The sequence below is a fragment of the Sparus aurata genome, chromosome 24 (genome assembly GCF_900880675.1).
Source record: "Sparus aurata chromosome 24, fSpaAur1.1, whole genome shotgun sequence".
Classification (NCBI taxonomy): Eukaryota; Metazoa; Chordata; class Actinopteri; order Spariformes; family Sparidae; genus Sparus; species Sparus aurata.
Genome location: NC_044210.1, coordinates 3094817 through 3117756, shown reverse-complemented (window position 1 = coordinate 3117756; position 22940 = coordinate 3094817). Strand labels below are relative to the sequence as shown.

Below are 22940 nucleotides of genomic sequence, written 5' to 3'. Positions count from 1 at the left end.
TCAAATCCACTCAGGTCGGATGGCATCACAAAGCACTGAGGTGGGGAACACACAGTTTGTTTTATGTGTCTGTGCGAGTCTGATTGCTTTTATAGACAATTACCATGAGTCCTCACATAGTCCAATGTTTCTCAGTCCCTGTGCATATCTAGCTGAGAGGCTTAAACATATTCGCTGTAGTACCCACTCATGTGGGTGAATATAAATGCTTGATATCCATGACTTCTATTTTCATCAGTCTATTAACATTAAATTAGTGGTCAGGGCCGGCACAAGACTTTTCCTGGGTCCAAGCAGAGAACCGGTGAACAACCATCATAACCATCCACCCAAAATACACCAGCATAAAAGATTCAGTTTAAAACCAGTCGATACAGTTTGACAAAATAATCTTAAATCAAGCTACTAAACATTCTACTTTTCACCGAGCCTTCAACTGCATTTCTCTGTCTATCAAGACCTCTTCAAAAAGTTAGTCACACCACTAGAATGGTACTCAGTAGAGCGCATACCTGCACTAAGGCCCAACAATCCTCTGTTGTACTCACCATACCAGCGGCCCAAATGAACGTGATTTTTTTCAGCAAGATCCATACATTGTTCCCTGTGTGTTGAAAAACACACTATGACACAATGTTGAAGGGAGAGAGATTCAAATTTCTGGATCCGTCCCTTTATCTGAATCCTCCACGTTATATGGAAATTTCTTCCGTAGTTTTATGTAATCTTGCTGACAAACCAACCAACCAACCAACCAACCAATCAATCAACCAACCAACCAATCAACCAACCAACCAACCAACCAACCAGCCAACAAAAGGACACAAATGAAAACGTATCCTCTTTGGCAGAGGTAAAAAACTTCAACACTCTAAAGTATAGTTTTACTGTAATATTTCAGCAACAATTCATCATAACAAAAATGGAAAGAAATAAGATGTTGATACTGTACTCCCAAGAAAAAATGTTGTGTCAACCACTGACATATGGAAAGATTAACAATGCATCTCTACTTCCTCCTACTGTACAAAAGAAAGCTAAAACATTCCATACACAAGCACTGCTATCTTGATGAAGTCATTTGTGCAGTAATGACCGACCTGGCACTGGAGCTGCAAACTGGGTTTCCACCCATACAACTGGCCAGTTCAATCGCAAGCATGGCCCAGCTGTCAATCAGCCCCTATACCCCTTTATATGAAATTTTTGGCTTCACTTTTGGTGAGCTGTCATATTCTCCATCTTTATAGGATTCAGTGGTGTCAACATATGGTACAATAACAGCATAGGCTGTGTTTAAGCTTCAAAATCACTATTCACTCCCCAACTTTAACCACAAACAATTTTGGAAGGCAGTGACAAACGACACCAGCATCAGATCTGAAAACACTTGTATGTTCTGGAGGGCAATTACAAACATGTATTGTACGATTTGGAGGGATCTTTAATATTCAAGTCATGGTTGATTTGGCAACACCTGTGGTGACAGGTGGTAATAGCAGGTGTTTTTTAAAATCAATTTTTAATATTAAAGGTGTTTTCAATCATACTAATAATAATGATAAGTCCCCACAGTTCTGTTCCAAATTCCATGTGTATGGGAGCAGCAATCACAGCTGCTTTGTTACAAAAAAAGAGGAGGAACTCATCTCTCTCTTTAAAAATCATCACATTGGGTCACAGTTTTGAATGAAGAAGACACTCAGCAACTACACTTGGTCTTTCAAATGCCTAGCCATGGCATTTGTTTTTTGTATTACATCCGGTATGTGCATGCATCATTTAGGGCGAAACCCTTGTGGTTGATGCATTTGAAATTCTAGTCAGGGAAGGTGTGGAGAAAAAAAAGAAAAATGTAGAGGTGCAATTTCACTGACAGGGTGATGCGGAAAAAATGCTAACTATAAAAAGTATCAAAAATGTCGTCTGATTAATTGAGAATCTTGAAGTTTGTAACTTTAAAGCCAAATCTGTAACTGTCTGCTCATTTTCATCCTGTGTTGGCCAGCCCAGTGCGAGGCTGTGGTTGGTTGGTTGGTGGTAGCTGGGTGGAGTAGTTCATGTAATATAAATGGTCGTGGGGGTGGAGAGAGTAGTGGGATGAGAGTGAGCGCACTCAATTTTCCCATATTGCCTTTATGACTGGCTGGAGATAAAACACTGGGTATAACCTTTATAGTCAGGCTTAGCATGGCTGCAGCAGGTCTTTTTTTATTGTCTCTGCTGCCTACAGACAGGTAAAACACAGGAGAAGCCCAGTGTTTCCTTTCTCTGCTCTTGTCTTATTTTCGTCTGATGGCTAAGTTGCTTTTTCCTGTCTCTCCTTTTTCAGATGTCTGTCGCCGATCATGCGGGTCAGGAGTTCAGAGTGAGCAATGAGGAGGGAGAAAGATAAATGGAAAGGAACACAGAGTCAAACAATGCCAAGACTGTAATCAAAGCCAGCCTCATTCTTTACACACAGTTACATGAGCCACACACTCCTCAGTGCAAGTTTCACTGTTTAACTCACCAACTGATGGACTTCAGTGACTGGTTAGATTATTTTACAAATCATATATGACAGGTTAGATTATACATGAAAATGCCAAATTATAAAAACTACCTTTAAATTGACAGCCAGGCCAAAGATATGTGGAGACACCAACATTACACCCATATGTGACCCAAAACCATTCATTTGCTGTTGCAACAACCTCCACTCCTCCGAGATGGCTTTCGACAAGGTTTTGGATCTTACCAGGGCTGAGTCAGATTGCTTCAAAATGTAACTTTCATGAGAATTTTTGTAATTGGTGATGTAATTCATCAGATTGAGAACAAATTCTTATGGGGTTATTTTCAAATCAAACATTTAAATAATAGCACCATTATACAAAAAAAATTGACACAGCCACAAAAATCTGAGTTCCACAAATATTTTTTTCTCTGCAAACATCTCAAAATCATTTTCAATGTAAAAGAAGTACACTTTACATAGTCAGCATTTACAGGTTAAATCAATTCCCCTTACAGTGCTGGTACACACTACAGGTGTACTCGAAGAATCATTTTCCTAAAACATTGAATTTATGTCATAGAATCTGATTGGAATTTTACCTGTGATTAAAATGTGTTTTAGTCTGCTCGTTTTTTGGGAGTGTGCGACATGTTTGGGCTGTTTCTTTTGTGTAAACGTGTCTTTGGTTTTGATGTTGAGGTCTTTGCAGAAAATCCAGGAACTTTTTTTCTGGATCGCACAAATGCAACTTCCTCCACACCAAACTGGACAGAAGTATTCATATTCCTCTGGCCAAACAGTGTGTTTGACATGCTGTGGGACTGTGGAGAGTCTGCACCAGGTGAAAGGACTCTACCGCCCTCTGGTGGAGAATGGAACACATACCAGACTACTACAACTAGCACTCACACTCTGGTGTATTCCAAAGAATCATGCCCTCTGTCATGTAAATGGAAGCTCTTGTGATGGGGTTCATACAAACAGACTGCTCATTTTGAAGTAGTGGAATTAAGTGTTGACATGTACAATACATATTAAGAGATGTAGAGCTTATGCTCCGTGTCAAATAAAACCAGGTGGGTTCATTATTGATTTTAGAAAACTCTACCTGACGAGCCTAGAGACACTGCAGCTGCTAAAGCCAGTTGTGGTGGTGTGTTTACTAGGGCCACTACGGCCACCACTCCACAGCTGGCTATTTGTCTTGAGCAACCCCGGGAAAAACGCAGGCACCGCTCAGACAGCCACTGAACATACAGTTAGGAAATAGCACGCTCGATAGTTAATTCTTGTTTCGGTCTCGGGGGTGGGTCCACTCAGTCATAGTGCATTACATTACATTAAACCACTGCATTAAACTTTGCATTACACATAGATTAACAGCTGTCTCTGTCACCGGACTTACACTTTGTTTGGTGAAATAACTTATAATGTCTTCCACCTTTCTTTTGCCCGACATCCTCGGACATGTGTTGCACTAGAACAGTGTGGATCTCCTCTCATCAACACTGGCAAAGCCTGCAAGTGAAACCACCTGGACAGCCTACAGGGAGCTGAGCCAATCAAAGACCACACCTGCCTCAAAGCTGGATTTGGGAGGCGTTGCCAAAGTGGGAAAGGATTTAACCCTTTGCTTGCCGCATGAGGTGCATTTTTTTCCCTTCAACCTTAACATTGGTGTGGACATTTCAGCCATCTTTGAGATTGGTATGGACACGTCCGTTCGGTCCATACGCAGTTCTACGCCTATGCCTCCACTACTGCTCACTTCTGTTGTGACTTGTGTCTTTGTGTTTTGGCTTTTGCATTTGGTTAGACCTTTCTGGCCACCCGGTATTTTAGGTTCCTGGAAATCAACATTACAGAAAGCCTGTCATGGTCTTCCCACATCACCACCCTGGAAAAAAAAGCTGAGAAAAAGGCTCTACTTCTGAAGGAAACTTTTTGTCAACTTTTACATAAGAGCAACAGAGAGCCTTCGGATGGAAACATCAGAAACTGGCATTGTTCATACCCAGGACAGGAAGGTTTTGCAGGAGGTGAATAAAACCACCCTGGAAAACATTGGTACCCCACTACTAAACATACAGTTAGGAAATAGTAGTCTCGATTCTTACCTCTTAGAAAAATGTGAATCCAAATTTAAAACAGATAGCTAGATTCCACCTCAGTAACAGGCTTGACAACATTTACCGTATTGGTCACACTGCTTGTTGAAGTAACAGTTATGGCTGTAATAGAGTTCTAATGGGGCATTTGTAAATCTTTCATTCAACATGACTAATCTAAATATTTTGCAGACAGAATTATTTAGAGGTGTGAGCATAGAAGCTGATGAAAAATGATGACGATACTGTTGATGTACGGTGCATTCAGAAAGTATTCAGACCGCTTCACTTTTTTCCCATTTGATCATGTTGCAGCCCCATGCTGAAATCACTCAATACACCACAATGACAGGGCTGAAACTGAATTTAAGAAATATATATATAATATCTTGGCTCCGTTCAGCTATCCCTCAACCCTGACCAGTTGCCCAGTCCCTGCTGCTGAAAAACACCCTCAGAGGACGATGCTGACATCATCCTGCCTCACCGTTGGGATGGTATTGGCCAGGTGATGAGCGGTGCCTGGTTTCCTCCTGACATGCCGCATACCCTAGAATGGCAACAGGGTTGACGAAAAAATGTTATCGGCAGCCATTACTAGCCATTTGGTAAAGGTCATGACATCACATGGTGTGCATTCATGAGAGGCTCAAATGCTGTTATATATGCACATTAAAAATTTCAAACAAATAACATTTCAAAGAATGCTTTTGTGGTGACGGGGCTGACACAACGAGCTCGTCCCCCTCTGTCAGACATTACATAACTCAAAGAAAATTCTTTAAAGAAGGAGACACTCGCTCTTTTCACCATCAACTTCATAAAAGGCAGATGATTTCAATTCGTCGAAATTACGCAACTTTGGGAACCGTCCAATATCTCTGAAGGAGTGTTTTCATCGAAAGTAACAGGGTTGACGACAACCTAGGGACCTGACTGAATTGGGTTTGGTTTTTTTCAACATTTAACACATATCAAGAATGCAATCCATTCATGAGTATTGAAACAACACTTGCAGCTTTCTATGCTAGTAGCACAAGGTAAAAGCAGAAAAATCATACTGAGGGACAGGCCATTTTTACATTTCTTGTGAGATGCTTTGCTCAACAAAGTGTTTAAAACTCTAAAACCAAAAGTAAAAAAAAATGTTTTTATGTAATGAGACATATCATAGAAACTAAATTATATTATTTTATTATATGTTATAAAACAAAATTGCTCTGTAAATCTGAATAAACAATACAATTAATTATTTTATTGTATCATTAATTCATTTTATTAATTAAGTTTTATTGTTTATTCAGATTTACAGAGCAATTTTGTTGGAGGGACACAAAATGGCACGTTTTTGTATCGCGCGCATGTGTGTGTGTGTGTGTGTAGCTTAGGTAATTGCAACAGAAATGTCATTATGCAATCTTGTTTTGCATTTTACAATTCAAATCTTGAATTTGTAATTCTACTCATAAGCAAAAAAATGAAGGCAACACACTATAATGAGTAAAACACATTTTATTTGTGCTTCAAGTTATTCGCTGAATGTATCTCGACCCTAACTGCACAGATAGTATTGTCCTCTTCAATAACTTAAACTGTCTGCTGCTTCAAAAGGGGATCAGAGGAGCTGATGTGATTGCCCATTAGTGAAGTTCACTCACACAGCTCTTTACCTGCTGACAAATGATTTCTAATTATATTCGTATGCTAGCATTCATCCTGTTACAGCCTCTTTTACAGGTAAGCTGGACAACTGCAGTGATGTAAATAACTGAGAAGATAAAGTTGGTCACACCCACGTGCTCTTGCTCCCAGAGTTCTTATGTTCAACTAGTGGAACCCAAAAGTCCCCATCATGTGGTAAATTTGTGATTCTTTGTAAAACGATGGCCTCAAAATCCTTGAATCCAGAAACCCAGAAGCAGCACGTTTAAGATAGGAAACAGCAAAATCATCGCTGTTGCATAAAAACTCTAAAAGTGGTCCACAAATACAGCAGATGTGGGGAACTGTCACACCTGGAGCTTAAAACGCTGAGGGATAAAAGACTCCGACGTTTCTTTATGTTTCAATCGCCATGGGATTTGAATCAGTCCAAAGTAAAACTGCAGTGTTTTGAGAGCAGACAACACACAGCCTTCTTGAATGTCTCACTGTAAAACAGAGGAGTTGCTGATTTGCTGCGGTCACCACTGCATGGTCTTAGACCGGGTCAGTTTCCTCGTCAGGGCGTGGCGGACTGTCAGCATGTAGGAGCGCCGGTCAGGCAGAGGGCGCTGCTGATCCAACACCAGTCTGTTAGACACAAGACAAGAAAAACATCATCTCCAGCTGGGAAATTAAATTTGCCAATTAAATGTAGCAAAATGTCTGCCTAAAGATTGTTCTTTTTCTTTTTTGTATTCCAAACTCTTTCTGGAGCTGTCTCTTCACCATCCGCAATTTTACTGACACTTTTTTCCAGCCGTGAAAACCTCCCTCATTTCCTGTCTTTCCTGTGCATTGCACTGCAGGGGAACACTGTCCATTAACAGCACACACAAATGTCATGGGTTTTCTACCATACTGTAAACTGTGTGCATTAAAACTGATGCTGTGATAGAATGTGACAAAGTACATTTACTCACATACTGTACATAAGCACAATTTTGAGGACGTTTACTTTAATTGGTTATTTACATTTTCTGCTACTATATACTTCCACTGCATATATTCTGGAGGCAAATATAGCACTTTTACTTCACTACATTTGTTTTATAACGCAAATTACTATGTCAGAGGCGGATTACATTCTGCATTCTTCAATTCTTTCAATTCTTTCATTCTTCAATTGGATAAAAAAGACTAACAAAAAAAACCCCAAAAAACGCTAAATATGTGATTCAATAATTGGCTGGACCAATCTGTCAACCCACGATAAACAGTGTATACTGTACATATGTTTACATACGTAAACATGTTTACGTACATATGTCTGATTGACTTACACTTTACATTTACATGTATTGCCTGAAAATTACTTTTCATAATAAAGTACATTTATATGCGTGAAGATCACTTTTACCAAAGTAATGTTTTTGGCTCAGTTATGACTTTGGGGTACTTTCTTCAGCACTGGTGTGAAGTTATAACACAGCTGATCCAAACCTGATGAGCTGGAACACTGCTACCTCCACAGCGGGAACTGCTTCTGCCACCGACAGCTCCCTGAAACTGCACCTTGAGGCGCACACCCACAAACACACACACACACACACACACACACACACACACACACACACACACACACATCAAACATACAATGAAGGTTACACCTGGGTTCTGCCTTTAAGGTTATTACAAAATATGAATGCAAGTCAAGTAATTATTTTGGGACTACATTAGGCTGTATTAAAATGCATATTGTAGAACAGAAACAGATCATTAGATGCACATTAAGTTTATAAAATTGCCACCTTATTCTCAATATATCATTTTAATAAAAATAACATTTTTAATTCAGTATTCGGACACACACACACACTCACACACACACACACACACACACACACACACACACACACACTAACCGTAATTCCTTGGCCAGTCTCTGTCCTTCCTCAGTTGTCACCTCCCTCCCAATTTCCAAGTCTGCCTTATTGGCAACAAGCATGGTTGGAACAACTGACACACACACACACACACACACACACACACACACAAAGTGACATTAAACTGGTAGCATGATGCTATGGCATGCATAGTTGGATGTTTGTGCTTACCTACTGAGCACAGAAAACACACCAAGTATGGAGTGTGTGTCTGTTTTATCTGTTCATGTGTGTGTGTGTGTGTGTGTGCGTGTTTGTGTGTGCTTAAAGACGTGACAATAGGCAGATTTCAGGCTGAGTTAAAACAGAGACTCAGTGGACTGAACACTGGAGCAAACATAGTGAAAACACTGGTCCTGTGGAGATCACAGTACTGGTTCAGTAGTTCAGCAGCTGATATGTTAGCTGTCTGAGTATTGTTTCATCTCTCTAAGTCATCTGTTATATAGTCACAAATATATGGTAGTTACTACTAGCACTTGGAGAACAGGACAGCTAAATAATTTTGCCTTCATGTTCAGCCTTTGATGACTCCCAGTGGTAAGTGATGGTAAAAACAGACAGAGAATTCAATGTGCTGCCCTGCTGAACTATGTGATGTCACAGTCAGAGGAACACTCCCTCTGATAATGAGTCAGTTCCCTACCCAGACTCTGTTTTGTTTGGTCAATGAGTTTCTTATATCGAGGGACATCCAGGAAGCTGACGCGTTGTGTGACGGAGTAGAGCAGCAGGAAGCCGTCTGCCCAGCGGATGGAGGACTCCAGAGAAGCCACAGAGCTCTCCTGGAGGAGATAATATAACGTGTTATAAAGCCACCACATGGGGAACACAGACCGATGTCAGATAACTCATCAAAACCACAAGAAATGTAATGGCGCAAACCAGTGGCGGCAGGTCGATACAGGCCGCTCAGGCGGCCACTCCTGCCCCTCGCATGAAGAAGAATCACATAGACCTTTTATTTATCGAAAGAAACCACTTCAAGATATATTATTTAAATAAGCAGTGTAAATGTCATATCGTTAGTGGGTAAAATGTATTATCGGCAATAAAAATGTAGATTAAAGACTCTCGGATGTCTATTACAATTTCAGGCATTATTACCTTTCCAGGAAGTGATTACATTAGTGGGTGTGATAAGCTACGTTTCATCAACATTCTCTTTGGGATTAAAGAACTTTAGGGTGATACAAATTTTGGTTTTAAGATTATGTAGCTTAAATAAGTAAATATCTTTTTTCTAAAAATGAATAAATAAAAGCCTAAATTTACCTTACAAGCAATATCCATAATCTCCATTTCAACGGGTTCCTGGTCCACCACCCTGCTGCATCTGTAGGTCATCTCTGCAGTAAAACACTCACTTATTTTATATACCCATCAGTGAATGGTGTGGGTCGCATCGTCCAGTATGTTTTTACGTGCAAACAATGTTTATTGTAATGATTATTAACTGAAGTCTTACCCTTTTTATGGTCATATTCACCGATATAGCGCTTGGTTATGAAACGGACACACAGTGCTGGAGACACAAAACAGACAGGGTCATCAGAGAGTGAACAGTTGTAAACACAACAGACACAAATATTTCTCTCACACAACATGCCTCCAAACACAGTGACATTTGATTTTCATGTTTGAATCCGATCTCGGCCTACTGTGTGTTCACGTCTCCTTTTGCCATCATCACTTTGAGACTTATCCTCTTAGTAATGGTACCTGCCTCGTTTAAACAAATGCAGAAGTGCTTTCACCGTGTTTGGGTGGAAGGAGTCTGGATGGGTTCATGTTTGTTTAACGTCTGTGTCTGGTGTTTGAGTGTTCGTTGTATTCAGGCAGGACACATTAAAAGGTTGTTTAGGCTTGTTCAAGCTGTTACAGAATGTGACCCTTTACAGCTGAGCAAAAATGACTGTTTTAATCCACTATTCTATACTATACAGTACTATTGCATTGAAGTTGCAGTTGGAAGGGGTTGCATCTTGGGGACCTCAACACTCACGTGGGCAACCATGGACAAACCCGGAGGAGAGCGAGCAGAAGAAAAACGGCTTGTCGGATATGAACCTGAGTGGTGCTTTGTTATTGGACTTCAGTGCTGGTCGTTGATTGGCCCTAATGAACACCATGTTTAAGCAGACAGTGGTTAAAAGTGTATTTGGTACCAGCTCATCTTAGTCCAAAGGTCTATGATCAGCTTTGTGGTTGTATCCATCAGGTCTTCAGCTGTATGTCTTGGACACACTTGGACTCTTCAAGGACCGGAGCTGTTAACTGACTTTTACCTGGCCACTCTCTGTTGGGCCTTTAACTCTTATCTGCAGAGAAGTGTCTGGCTCATCCTGCTCAAAGTCTCCATTGTAGAAGACATTGTTAGTCGTGGCATTGTCAGTCATGGTGGCAAACTAGGACATGATGGTGAGGGAAACTGCCAAGCTGAAGAAGAAGGCCTTTTGGGCTTGGTTGGCCCAGGGGTCTCCTGAAGCTGCAGACAGGTTCCAGGAGGCCAGAGGGACTGCAGATTTGGTGGTCACTAAAGCCAAAACTAGGAGGTGGGAGAAGTTGGGAAGGCTGCGGAGAAGGATTATCAGGTTGACCTCAAGGAAGTTCTGGCAAATCATTTTGTGACTCTGAAGGGAAAAGGAGTGGAGATATATATAACTTGGGGAGCTCCTGAACCTGACTACCATGTCCTCTGCAGAGAAGGAAGAGACTGAAGGCCTACAGGAAGACTTGCCCATATCCCTAAGGCTGCCGAGGTAGTCAAGAAGTTCCTCAACAGCAAAGCTCCAGGAGTGGATGAGATTTACCCTGGGATGCTTACAGCTATGGACATTGTTGTTCTATCTTGGTTGACATGCCTCTTCAATGTTGCGTAGTAGTCAGTTATAGTTCTTTAGGATTGACAGACCATGGGGTGGTAGTTCCCATTTTCAGAAAGGGAGACTGCAGGGTGTAGTCCAGCTATTGGGATATCAAAATATTGAGAGTTTCATTCGAGAGTGTTAGAAAGGAGGCTCCGACTGATTGTCGAACCTTAAAAGGCAATTTTTTCTCGCCACTGATGCCAAGTGCTGGCTCATGAGGGAAATGTTGGGTCTCTGTGATTAAATTAATCAAGAAGGATGGTCTAGACCTGCTCAATTTGGAAAGTGCCATGAGATTTATATTGCTGTGAATTAGTGCTATACAAATAAAAATTGATTGACTGACTGAAAACAATGCAGATCCATCCAGGTCGTGGACTGGTGGACCAGCTCCTCACCCTTTGAAGGCTTGCTGAGGGGGTCATGGGAGTTTGCTCATCCGGGATCATAAAGTGCAATAGATCTCAAAGCTATATTGAAGAGAGTTGCTGGTTTGGAAAAGTTAGACTTGCATTGATGATTTTCTGCAAATGAAGTAGTTCTGCTGGCTTAATTGTTCCAGGACCTCCAGCTGGCCTTGGGTCAGTTTACAGCCAATTGTGAAATGGTTGGTTCCCTGCCGAAAAACGGTGGGTATCTTGAGGTTTTCTTCACAAGTGAAATGAAAATGAAGCGAGATGAAGATGACATGAAAATAGGGTGGGCAGTATCCGCTCAAGCTTGTGAGGTGACCATTAAGAGCAGACTGGGGCCTTAAATGGAGGATACAGACACAGGGCGAATAGTGGTGCTGCAGCAAAGGGGATGAGGGATGAGATGAAAAAATATTTTTGAACATTAATGCATGAAAACACACACACAATAAGAGTGTGAACTTAAAAAAGAGCCTAACATGGGGCCTTCAACAGTACAGTCTACAGTATTTAATCAAGAAGTCCTGTTGTTACCTTCAGCAAACTCGTTCTTTTATGTTCATTTTTTAGAAAAACACTGCTAACAGCTTACATCGGACTGTTCTCAAATTACGCAAGATGAGCACAGAAATCTTCGTGAAACCATGTCCCAAGTCAATTTGCCAATAAAGCAATCTCGCATACTGATCTCTTTTCCCACTATGATGAGATTTAACTGAAGACAAGGAGTCAGACAGTAGTCTGAGATTAGCAGTAAAGGTCACAGTGGCCGCCGGACACATTTACACTTCAATGCCCAGGGGAAGGGGTCAGTGAGAACTGTGTTAGGTTTCCTTATTTAGCAGAACCTCTTAAAACCGTGACCACACTTTAACCCTAAATGTAACCCTTTTTTTTTTCCTCACATGATGACCATGTGACAGTACCTATGCCAATGTTATGTAATCACAAAATGTGCACACACACACACACACACACTCCAGTCCTTCTTCCTTCACTTTCTTGTCTGCATATGTTTCTTCTGTCTGTTTCTCTGCCCACTGATATTTCTGTCTGTCGGCTGTAAATCTACCTGTTTTTCCAGTGTTCTGAGCTCCCAGAACAAGGAGTTTGACTGGAACCATTTCTCTGTTCGGTCCAGTATTAAACCGCTGCCTGTCCCTGCATGAAAACCCTACAGAGCAAAACAGAGGAGGCAGCGTCAAGATTAGAACGCAAATGCAATAATAATAATAATAATAATAATAATATGGAAGAAGTAAAGCCTTGCAAAACAAAAGCAAAAGAAACTTTAAGTAGCCATAAAATGCATTCAGCACAGCAGTGGTATGAGAAGCACTGCTACAGTATAGGTTGCAATAATACTGACCTCAAAAAGTCAAAATTAATTCCAGATATGGAGCGGAGAAAAATAATAAAGTCACTCGAGACTGAGCAGACAGGGAATGAGGAGCCCTTAACTTGGGACTGTCATCTCTCTTATTCAGTGTGTGTCTGTGTGCGTATCTCTCTACTTGTGTTTGGTTGAAAGAGCTCTCTCTCTCTCTTTCTGTCTCTCTCTCTCTGTCTCTCTCTCTCTTCCCACAGCCTGTAAACCCACAACCCTAAACTGCGCCTGTGATCTTTCCTCCATTACCTGTTTAACAAACAGCTGCAACGAAGAACAAGCTGCAGTTTGTATTTATACTGTGTAGGCCTACTGTGTCTACTCAAAGGCACAGGCACCATTTCAAGCCGGCGTATGCAGCCCTTTTCACAGAAAAAGGAGACGCCGCAATATCTAAGAAGGCTAGCCATTTCTCCGCCTTCATTTGCTCACACTGAACCAAGCAACTCCAAGCCAAACCAGTGTGTCAATTCAGACAGTACACATGCGCTGCGGATCCGAAAGAGGCGTGACTTTACACATCAGGACATGGAGATCTGTGGCGTTTCCATTTCACAGCATTTAGCGGATGCTTTTGGTCATACACTGATGGCGGTGGCTCTTGTTTTGGGGTTCAGTATCTTGCCCAAGGACACTTCCACATGCAGATCAGGGGAACTGAACCAGCAACCCACTGGAAACAAGACACTGGCTCTACCCCTGAGCCGCCGCCTGCCCAGAAATAAAAGACAGCGAAATATGGAAAATCACATTTCCCCCAGTGTCCACCTGTTAATCTAAACCGACATTTTAGAGTCATATGGATGCTGTTATAATGTGTTGTGATTGAGATCCTGACCCATCATATATATCATGGATAGTGACAAAGTTATGTTTTTTGCTTTGAATTCCATAATTCCACAATCGCCATCAGTAAAGAGAGGACCCTGTCTGGCTCTCACTCATGGGGAGGGATGCTGTTTTCTGGGGGAAAGTTCACAGAAGTCTCGGTTGGGAGGGGCTGAGGGTCGCCGGGATTCTTTTCAAGACAGGAACTACAACAACGCAATAGTGGAAGGAGACAAACACTTGGTGAGCCAAAGTCTTTGCCAGGGACAGACGATGTTATTCAGGCGGAAATGTGATCAAGAGTTGGTAGGACAGACAGAGACAGGGCGATGCAGAGAATTGGCGCACGACTCCCGCACTTATCACTCCTCAGAGCTCGATCCTCGAAGCACAAATAAGAGAATTGGGATGGCCTGCAAGATGGTGGACAGGAACGACTACGGGTTCAAGCGAGGAGCGAATTCTATACGCTGAGCGAGTAACGCACGAGGTGGAATACATGGGTTAATGAGGTCAAATAGGTGTAAGGGGGCAAGCCTGGATATAATTTTGTGCATCACCAGCAGCACCTTAATAACTTTTAGTGCTATGACGTGGCAGAGCTGGATCTCTGCATCAGCCATGGACAGGAAAGGGCTCATTTTAGCCATGGTAATTTCTTCAATGTGCTGATTGAAAGACAAGGTAGAATCACAGGTAACAGCAAGGCTCATGAGTGGGTCAGCAAGGATGAAACTTGGAAATGTATCTCACAGGCTCTCTTTTAAACAAGGTCTCTAAATAAGACATGGCAATCAGGTCTTTAATGTCTTAAGTCATTTGCCTCCTGGACCTGACCTCTGGTTCCTGCGTAGCCTGTGTTTTTCATCCACCTGCATGTCAGCATGTTTGTGCATAAAGTCAGTTTTGAGCAGATTTCATCAGAAAGTATTTGGCTAATGCTCCCTGGAATCTTCAACCATACGTTTGAAATATCTGTAGTGTAACAGCTGAGGTTAGACTTTTGTTTCTGTTAAAGAGGCAAAAGTTAGAGGTCACAACTTCAAGTTACGAAAAAAAGGTTATACTGCACTGCAAATATACTGTGCTATTCATAGTACATTTACATTTACATTGAGGGCATTTAGCAGCTGCTTTTGTCAAAAGTGACTTACAGTTAGTACATTTGTCACAGGAAAGAAACCACAACATATCACTGTCGATAAGAGAATGAAAAAATAGAAACAATTTCCAAGCCCTCGTCTGAGCATCGTAGCCGCTATTTATCAAAGATAAATCATAGCACTTATGTACTTACAGTAGGTGCTTAGGGTAAGAACATACACAACAAGTGTGTATAAATATTTTTTGGGGGGGACCTTTAATTTGCAGAGCCAACCAAGAATTATACTTGATATTTATTTGACACATTTAAAAATAATGTGTCTTACTCTTGAAGTCTAAATATGTTTTCTAAAACATCTGAAGGAATGATAAATGAGTCAACCAAAAACACCACAGTCAACACTATTGTAAGATTTTATTTATATTTCATATGTTTCTCAGACTTATTCAACAAAGAGCGTTCTCCTGAGTGAAAACGCATTAACTGTATACAACAAGCATCAAGGACAACTTTAATTTAAAGAGCGACAGTCTGTTTCATCAGAGAGGTGTGTGTTGTTTTGGCAGAGAGACTGTTGTTACACTGTGTGTGAGGGTTAAGAGTTGCTCTAACACACTGAAGGCTCATCGACAGCGGCCGCTCCTTCTGTCACGGCTTTTACGCATTTGGCCATCGTCTGGGAAGCCCTGCTGATGGAGTCTGAAAACGGGAATAGAAGGAGCATAACAAGATGATTTAAAATGTTAAAATGTGTATATGTGTTTGTGAATCCCCTATGGAAAAAATAACACACACTTACCTGTCATGTAGAAGTCCTCTACTGAAAGCTGAGGTGGTACAAGAGGAGCTGCGAAGAGGTCCTGGTTCACAGCCTGCAGAAAACACAGAGCCCAGTGTGAATATTCATTCATTTCTTGCCATTCTATCTATTGTTAGTCTATTAACTAAACATACTATTAATGACGGCAAGAAAATGTATCATATGTCATTCAAAAAATAGGTGTTTGTTATGTCTTAGCAACCCCCACAGCTCAGCTCCCATTCTCTCCAACGTAACTCAAAGCAAGGTTATACAAATAAACATAAAACACAAAAACTCTAACTCTCTTGATATTTTGGTGCTTGTACCTCGGCAAGTTCATTAGCCTGTTTGAAGTAGTTGGCCTCCTCTACATCGTCATAACGGACCAGATTAGGAGAGACCTCGGCTAGTCTGGATCGGACCTCTTCCAGAGAGTCGTAGGGCAGTGTCACTCCGACCAGCTGCAAACACAGAAACCGTCACTTAAATGACTGTGTTTTCAGTCCGAATGAATGTTGGCTATCCATATGAATGTTAGTATGTACGATGGAGGAGTGACTTCCTGCTTACTTCAGATACAGCCCTGATGATCTTCCAGTCCTCTCGGGCCATTCCTGGAGCGGTGACTGCCACCCGAGTGTGTTGGCTCCTACCTTCAGTGTTGACATAGGTAGCGTTTTTCTCTGTGAATGCGGCACTAGGCAGGATGATGTCTGCCATCGGTGCTCCTACGTCACCATGGTGACCTGTAGGGGTTGAACATTTTTTAGATATATTTATCAGTTACACTGTTTTTCACACGTGTGGTTATGAATGAATGTGTGTATCCTCTGTGGCACGTTTCTTTGTGTATACATACCCTGGTAGATAATGAGGCTTTCTTTAGGCAGGTCAGCTCTGGTGATGCAGCCCCCATCAGCTCCCAGCAGGAACAGGACTTTAGGTGGATTGTTCCTGATGGCCTCCACACCGGCCTTGTAGCCCAGGTCCAACGCAGCCACCTGACTGGCCACTCTGCTCACACACACATAAAACACAAAGTATGAGCAGGGACATCAACAAATTGACAAATATTTGAGAAAAGAAAAAGATCTAATGTGAAAGGTCAACACATTTCCACAAAGTCTGTGTGTAGAGTCTGTGTGGTTAGGTCTCAGTCAGGCTTACACATAGAGACACTGCAAATTTTACTCCATTCTTCTCTGCAGAATTGCTTAAGCTCTGTCAGGCTACAGGGGTATCGGGTGTAAACAGCCCTTTTTAAGTCCTCCCACAAATGATCTTTTGGATTGAGGTCTGGGCTTCTACTCAGCCACTCTAGAAGATTCACCTTGCTGTCTTTAAACAATTTCCGTTTAGCTTTTGCTGTATGCTCTCCTTCAGGATATCCCTATATTTTCCTGCATTAATTTTACCCTCTACCTTTACAAGCCTTCTGCTGCTGACACACATCCCCTCAGCATGATCCTGCCACCACCATGCTTCACGTGGTGATGGTGTGTTTGTGGTGACGGCAGTGGTTCGTATCTACCAAACACAACATCTAGTCTGAAAGCTCCATTTTGGTCTCATCAGACCAAAGAAATCTTCTTCCAGTTGACATTAGAGTCTCTCACAGGCCCTTGGTGGACTCTAGTTGCGATCTGATGAGCTTTCTTCAACAGTGGCTTTCTCTTTGTCACTCGCTCAAGAAGCTCTGACTGGCGAGGAACCCAGGCAACAGTTGTTGTGTGCAGAGTCTCCCTCATCTCACCTGCTGAAGATGTTAACTCCTTCAGAGTAGTCACAGGTGTCTTGGTGGCCTCCCTCACTAGTCTCCTTCTGGCACAGTCACTCAGTTTGTGAGGTCGGCCTGCTCTAGGCAGGTTGGCACATGTGCCATATTCCTTCCATTCCTTAATGATGGATTTAACTGAACTCCAGGTGACGTTCAGTGACTTGGAAATGTTTTTGTATCCATCCCCTGAATTATACTTTTCAATAACCTTTTCATGGAGTTGCTTAGAGTGTTCACAGTGTAACTGTAACCAGCAATTCTGATTAATCAGTGACTGGACCTTCAGACACAGGGGACTTTATACTACATCACTTCAGACTTTTTCATTTCATTTCATTGTGAGACTACTAGTACCAATTAAAAGGGGGTGAATATTTATGCAATCACTTATTGTACATGATATATTTTTAATTAACTGTCATTACTTTGTAGAAATCTATTTACAATTTGACCTCAAAGGTTGTTTTTTGTCATGACTGTCAAAGAAGCCAAATCATATTGACTATAATTCCATTCATCAAAGCAATAAAATAGGAAAACACCCAGGGCGTGAATACTTTAGATACTGTACCTATGCAGGACGTTGAGGACCTTCCATCCCTCCACCACTCCACTAGTGGTTCTGGCGTTCTGAGCAATGGTAGAGACGGTGCTCAAAATGGCCGCTCCGTCTTCTCTCTGCAGAGCGCTGCTGCCCACGACCACTACAGGACGCTTGGCAGCTGAAAGGACCTGAAAAAGGGGAGAGGGAAAATTCAAGTAAAAGTTGCAAGAAATCCATCTGCATTAAAAAGTCACATCAGTTCATAAATCAGCAGCAACGTTCTCTCCAAACGTCCTCCGAGTGTGTTCATTACCTGGCAGAAGGGGTGTGTGCCATTAGCCAGCTCCTTCAGTACTGATGTTTCCTCTCCCAGGTGGTCATACGAGTAGCTCAGATCAACTGGGTGACCCACCATGGCAACACGCAGCTCATTGTGGAGCCAGCTGACAGAGGAAGAGGAGCAAAGAGAAAGGCAGAGTTTTATAATCAAGAAAAACTCATGACATGGAAGCACAAGTTACAACGTTTTCAATTCTAAAAAAAAAAAAAAAACCTCAAGATTTTACCCATGGCATGCCATCACTCATCACTTTCATTTAACTCAATAGGAATTAGTTGAACATTTTGTCACTTAAGTACATGAAACGGAGCAAATGTAAATGTAAACTCCCCGCCCCTTTTGGGAGGAGAGTTAGCGCCAAGTCCTCCCTTCAACTTATTGCGGTGGAAACGTGGACTTCAGTGGCCTGAGGGAACCTGTGAAAAAAGAGTGAGTTTACCTCTTGCGAATTCTGGCGTTGAAGAGTGGGGCTTCATAGCGTGGGTTGGTTCCTACAAGCAACACAAGGTCAGACTCCTCGATGCCGGCGATGCGAGAGTTCAACAGGTAGTTGGAGCGCAGGTCAGTTCTGTGGTGAGATTAAAAAACTGTGTCAGCTGGTAGAATCGGAGATACGAAACATCCAAAGAGACTGGCAGAACATTACACATGACATTATATTAAGTCTTACCCTGCGCCCGCCATAGGGAAGAGCTCCTCGGTGCAGAGGCTTTCTGAGCCAACTCTGTTCAGCAGGTCTTTGAGGGAGACCAAAGCTTCAGCGTCAGCCATCCCTCCTGCAATAGCTGCTACCTCATCGCCCTGCACACTCTGCAGCTGCACACAGCAAACAAACACAAACATTTATGGATACGGGTTCTAATATGATAAATCAACTAAAATAACAAGGGATGCCCAAGTTGTCACGAATGTAATGGACACAGACAAATTTTCATAAATACCAAGACATAAATATCACGTTTGCTATCAAAGAGAAATAAACAGACAGATCGAGTAAGCAAACACACTTACTGCTCCAGCAACACGAGTGAGAGCATCCTCCCAGGTGGTCGGGGTCAGCTGACCTGAGGCATCCTTCACCATTGGTTGGGTCAACCTCTGCCTCTTCAGACCATCATATGCAAACCTGAGGACACACATTTGGAGATTTTGGATTCTTTAGTCAAGGTACATATCAACAAATCTATAGATTTATAATTGGATAAGTAAAATCTGATGTTTCTGACAAAATCACACATTCATGTTAAAGACTAGCGGACTGGGTTTCTCTTCAATTCAATCTGAAAGCATGTTGACACATCTTTTAGCCCAGCAGGCAGTGTGGGCACATCCTAAAGCCAGTCCTTCTGACTAGTGTCTGGATTTTACCTGGTCTTGTCAGAGATCCATTCTTCGTTGACGTCTTCGTTTACCCTGGGCATCACCCGCATCACCTCACCACCTCTTGTGCTCACCACAATGTTACTGCCCACAGCATCCAACACATCAATGGACTCTGTTTTCCTGCAGAGATAGCAGAAGTTGAAGCGAAAGGAAACAGCATGACAGAATCATACAAAAAGGTGAACCCTAACTGACCAAAATGCTAAATACATCGCTTCAGGAAAGCTCTTATCGTTAAATGTCATACCTGGTCTCCCATGGTCGTGCGGTGAAGGCGTAGGGTTTGGAGGTAAGGGCTCCCACAGGACACACATCGATAACGTTGCCTGAAAGCTCAGACATGAACATCTTCTCCACATATGTCCCGATCTGCAGGTTGTTTCCTCTTCCTGTTGTTCCCAGGTCTTCCACACCAGCAATCTCACTGGCAAAACTACATCAAATACACAGAGGAAGAATGAATGATTGAGTATGGATGTTTTTAATGCACTTACCGGTAGAACTGCAATGATTAGCTGATTAAAAGATTGGTCGATCAAAAGATATATAGTTACTGACTTTTTTGATAATTGATTAATTGTTTCACTCACTTCTCAAGCAAAGGTCACGGGCAAAAATATCAAACATTTGCAGGTTCGAGCCTGTTAAATATGAGGACCTGCTGCTTTTCTTTTTCATTTATGATAGTAAAAGTAGAGTCTGTTGGTTATGGACTGTTGGTTGGACAAAGGAAGCATCCTGAAAACATTAATTTGGGCTCTGGGAAACTGTGATGAAAATTTTTAAAAATGTTTTGGACATTTTAAAGATTAAATGATTAAAGATTAAAAAAAAATACAAAGAATTACAATATGACTACAATAATCATTAGTTGCAGCCCTACTCACCGGACACAGCGCGTGCACTGGATGCAGCGGGTCATGATGGTTTTGATGAGCGGCCCGATGTTCTTGTCCTCAACTGCTCTTTTCCCTTCTGTGAAACGACTGCGGTCTGTACCAAACTGCATGGACTGATCCTGGTAGGACAGCAGGAAGAGTGTCAAACGCACATAAAAACTCTATCTGGATGACTTTTGCAAATATCATTCAAATTATTGTTTGGTGAGATTAAAAAAAATGTCTCAAATTTAAAGATGCCAGTAAGGATGAGTTCATAGCCGTATTCAGAACCGCCCACCACATACTGCCGATAAAAGCTGTATGCAGTTTGTAAGAGATACTGCACACTGCTTTTCATTGGACTAAGCAGGGTGAAACTGTTAAATTGATTTATTGATTGATTTTGCAGTAGGCCAGGCTTGGCTGGTTAGAGATGAATAACGCTATCTGAGGATTCACCAGTCTTGTGTTGCATTTCTTCACGGCCAATGTACAGAGAGTGGGAGCTTATTCAGTGGATAAGTGATTTCTTTTGCTTCGGAAGCATAAAATTATCTTTGTAATTCCTTATTTGATTGCTTGCTCACTTACTGACTGGTGGCATATTTGCTTGTGCTAATGCCCTCACTGGTTTGGTCAACATTTATCCCTTGGCAATAGCAGCCTAATTTTAATAAAACCTACAAAATGTAATGCAACGACAGAATATCATAGCGGGAACTAAAGACATTTTGGGGCCTGGCTTGCTTCTGCCAACGTAGTGTAGAGTCTCAAGTCTTCTCAACTCCAAAAATGTTGAAGGAAAAATTTTATCTCCAATTAATTCTCATGAAGGCACACACGAAAATTGTAAAAAAAAAAAAAAAAAAAAAAAAAAAATTCTATTGTTGGCCTGACTGGTTGTTGTGACCATTGCAGTGCTTTGCATTCTGGGACACAGTACATCTAAGGTACAACAGCACGACACCCAGGCATTTATGGCATACTGCAGATTTTGCCTTTGTTTGTATATTGCATATCATAAGCTACACTTTGGCCAAATCAGTACATCCTGCTGGTGAAGTAGGTGGTCTCTAATGCAGTGTACATCTTTTCTAATTTCAGTGAACTGACCCTTTAACCTCCATTTACTATCTTGGTTACCTGCAGGTCACACTCTCCTCCCTGATCACAGATGGGGCAGTCCAGTGGGTGGTTGGCCAACAGGAACTCCATCACTCCCTCTCTGATGTCACACACGTACAAACACACACGTCAGTCTACACACAAAAGTTATTCACACTTCAGGGACACAAATTTGACGTAAGTTTTAAACATATTTGAATATTGAAATTTATACCTGGCTTTGCGCGTCTTCTCTGAGTTGGTGAGGATGTTCCACCCCTTCATGACAGGCATAGCACAGGCCGCCACCGGCTGAGGAATACAAAAATCAATTAGAACAGTGTTTCTCAATGAAATCTATCAATGTAACTTATGAATGAACAACTCAACTCCTTCCTCTTAATTAAAAAAATGAAAAATAAAAAAATTCAGAAAAGGACGAGAACCACTGAATTAGACGATCACTGTTATTCTGGTAAATTCTATGAAAAGAACGCTGTGTTCTTTGTTCTCTTTAATGCCAGTCTTCACAAAACATTTTAAAAGTCAAATTCAAGGATTTTCAAAGCACTATCAAGTTACCAAAACCTAATCTTTCTAGACCCTCAAAGCCTTAATCCTCACGTCTAAAATTGTTACTTTGTATGCAATTGCAAAAAATATAGTTCTATATTAGTTATATTTCTTTATACCCACAGCAGTCAATGTGTAATATAAGTTTTTTTTTTTTTAACAAACAAATGTGGTGTGGGCTCCATTCATTTCAAATGCTGAAACAGATTTGCTTTCCATGAGTGAATATGCAGCTAACACACCAAATGTTGTTCATATTCAAGCAATTTCAAGGATTAAAATAGTCTGCCTACAGACAAACAAACAGAGACATTTCTTTACCTTTGGAGCTTTCTCAATCTCCACCAGACACATACGACAGTTTCCCGCCACTGAGAGGCGCTCATGGTAACAAAACCTAGGGATCTGGATTCCAGCCTTCTCACACGCCTGAAGGGGCAAAAAAGACATCATCAGGCACAACGACAAGAAAAACAACTACAGTTCTTTCTTAAGGTCTTTTAGTTCAACTATCTGACATTAGTTAAGAATGACACCACGACATTCAATCAGTGTGTGAGCATGTCGTGTCATGCCATTGTTTTCTGTTATTAACCCTTCAAACATTGCAGGAAGCATTTAGAGTGAAAGTTTCTGTTGATTCTTTAAATGGCAGAGCAACTGAGCAAATGTCAAAAAATGGTCAAAATCTTTGTACACATTTATGGACTAAACTATTGCCAGGACTAACATGAATAC

At 41.6% G+C, this 22940-nt stretch overlaps 2 protein-coding genes across 2 annotated transcripts; both read right to left on the bottom strand.

The window, feature by feature from the left end:
* Positions 1 to 6135: 6135 nt before the first annotated feature.
* Positions 6136 to 12961, bottom strand: LOC115576896 (ras-related and estrogen-regulated growth inhibitor). The gene is made up of 8 exons (XM_030409512.1): positions 12848 to 12961; positions 12551 to 12652; positions 9664 to 9720; positions 9471 to 9544; positions 8842 to 8980; positions 8175 to 8268; positions 7753 to 7824; positions 6136 to 6900 (listed from the first exon to the last, which is right to left on the bottom strand). Exons 2-8 carry the CDS (start codon positions 12600 to 12602, stop codon positions 6792 to 6794), a joined length of 597 nt encoding a protein of 198 aa, XP_030265372.1. The 5' UTR covers positions 12603 to 12652; positions 12848 to 12961; the 3' UTR covers positions 6136 to 6791.
* A 2237-nt stretch (positions 12962 to 15198) lies between these two features.
* LOC115576892 (NADH-ubiquinone oxidoreductase 75 kDa subunit, mitochondrial) lies at positions 15199 to 22667 on the bottom strand. Its single transcript, XM_030409503.1, has 16 exons — positions 22524 to 22667; positions 21865 to 21941; positions 21669 to 21750; positions 20532 to 20662; positions 19892 to 20077; positions 19630 to 19764; positions 19273 to 19387; positions 18932 to 19077; positions 18701 to 18829; positions 18235 to 18364; positions 17949 to 18109; positions 16460 to 16614; positions 16171 to 16346; positions 15927 to 16061; positions 15598 to 15670; positions 15199 to 15497 (listed from the first exon to the last, which is right to left on the bottom strand). The coding sequence occupies exons 1-16, from the start codon at positions 22653 to 22655 to the stop codon at positions 15406 to 15408; spliced, it is 2055 nt and encodes a 684-aa protein (XP_030265363.1). The 5' UTR covers positions 22656 to 22667; the 3' UTR covers positions 15199 to 15405.
* Positions 22668 to 22940: the final 273 nt, after the last annotated feature.

What these genes read in the sequence shown, in the direction of transcription:
- LOC115576896 (XM_030409512.1), bottom strand. Translation starts at nt 12,602, where the DNA reads ATGGTTCCAGTCAAACTCCTTGTTCTGGGAGCTCAGAACACTGGAAAA. An exon ending in TCAGAACACTGGAAAAACAG is followed by an intron (nt 9,721 to 12,550) that starts GTAGATTTACAG and finishes TTGTGTCTCCAG; the next exon opens with CACTGTGTGTCCGTTTCATA. An exon ending in TTATGGATATTGCTTGTAAG is followed by an intron (nt 8,981 to 9,470) that starts GTAAATTTAGGC and finishes TATCTCCTCCAG; the next exon opens with GAGAGCTCTGTGGCTTCTCT.
- LOC115576892 (XM_030409503.1), bottom strand. Translation starts at nt 22,655, where the DNA reads ATGATGTCTTTTTTGCCCCTTCAGGCGTGTGAGAAGGCTGGAATCCAG. An exon ending in TGGATCTCTGACAAGACCAG is followed by an intron (nt 19,388 to 19,629) that starts GTAAAATCCAGA and finishes GTGTGTCCTCAG; the next exon opens with GTTTGCATATGATGGTCTGA. An exon ending in TTCCCTATGGCGGGCGCAGG is followed by an intron (nt 18,830 to 18,931) that starts GTAAGACTTAAT and finishes ATCTCACCACAG; the next exon opens with AACTGACCTGCGCTCCAACT.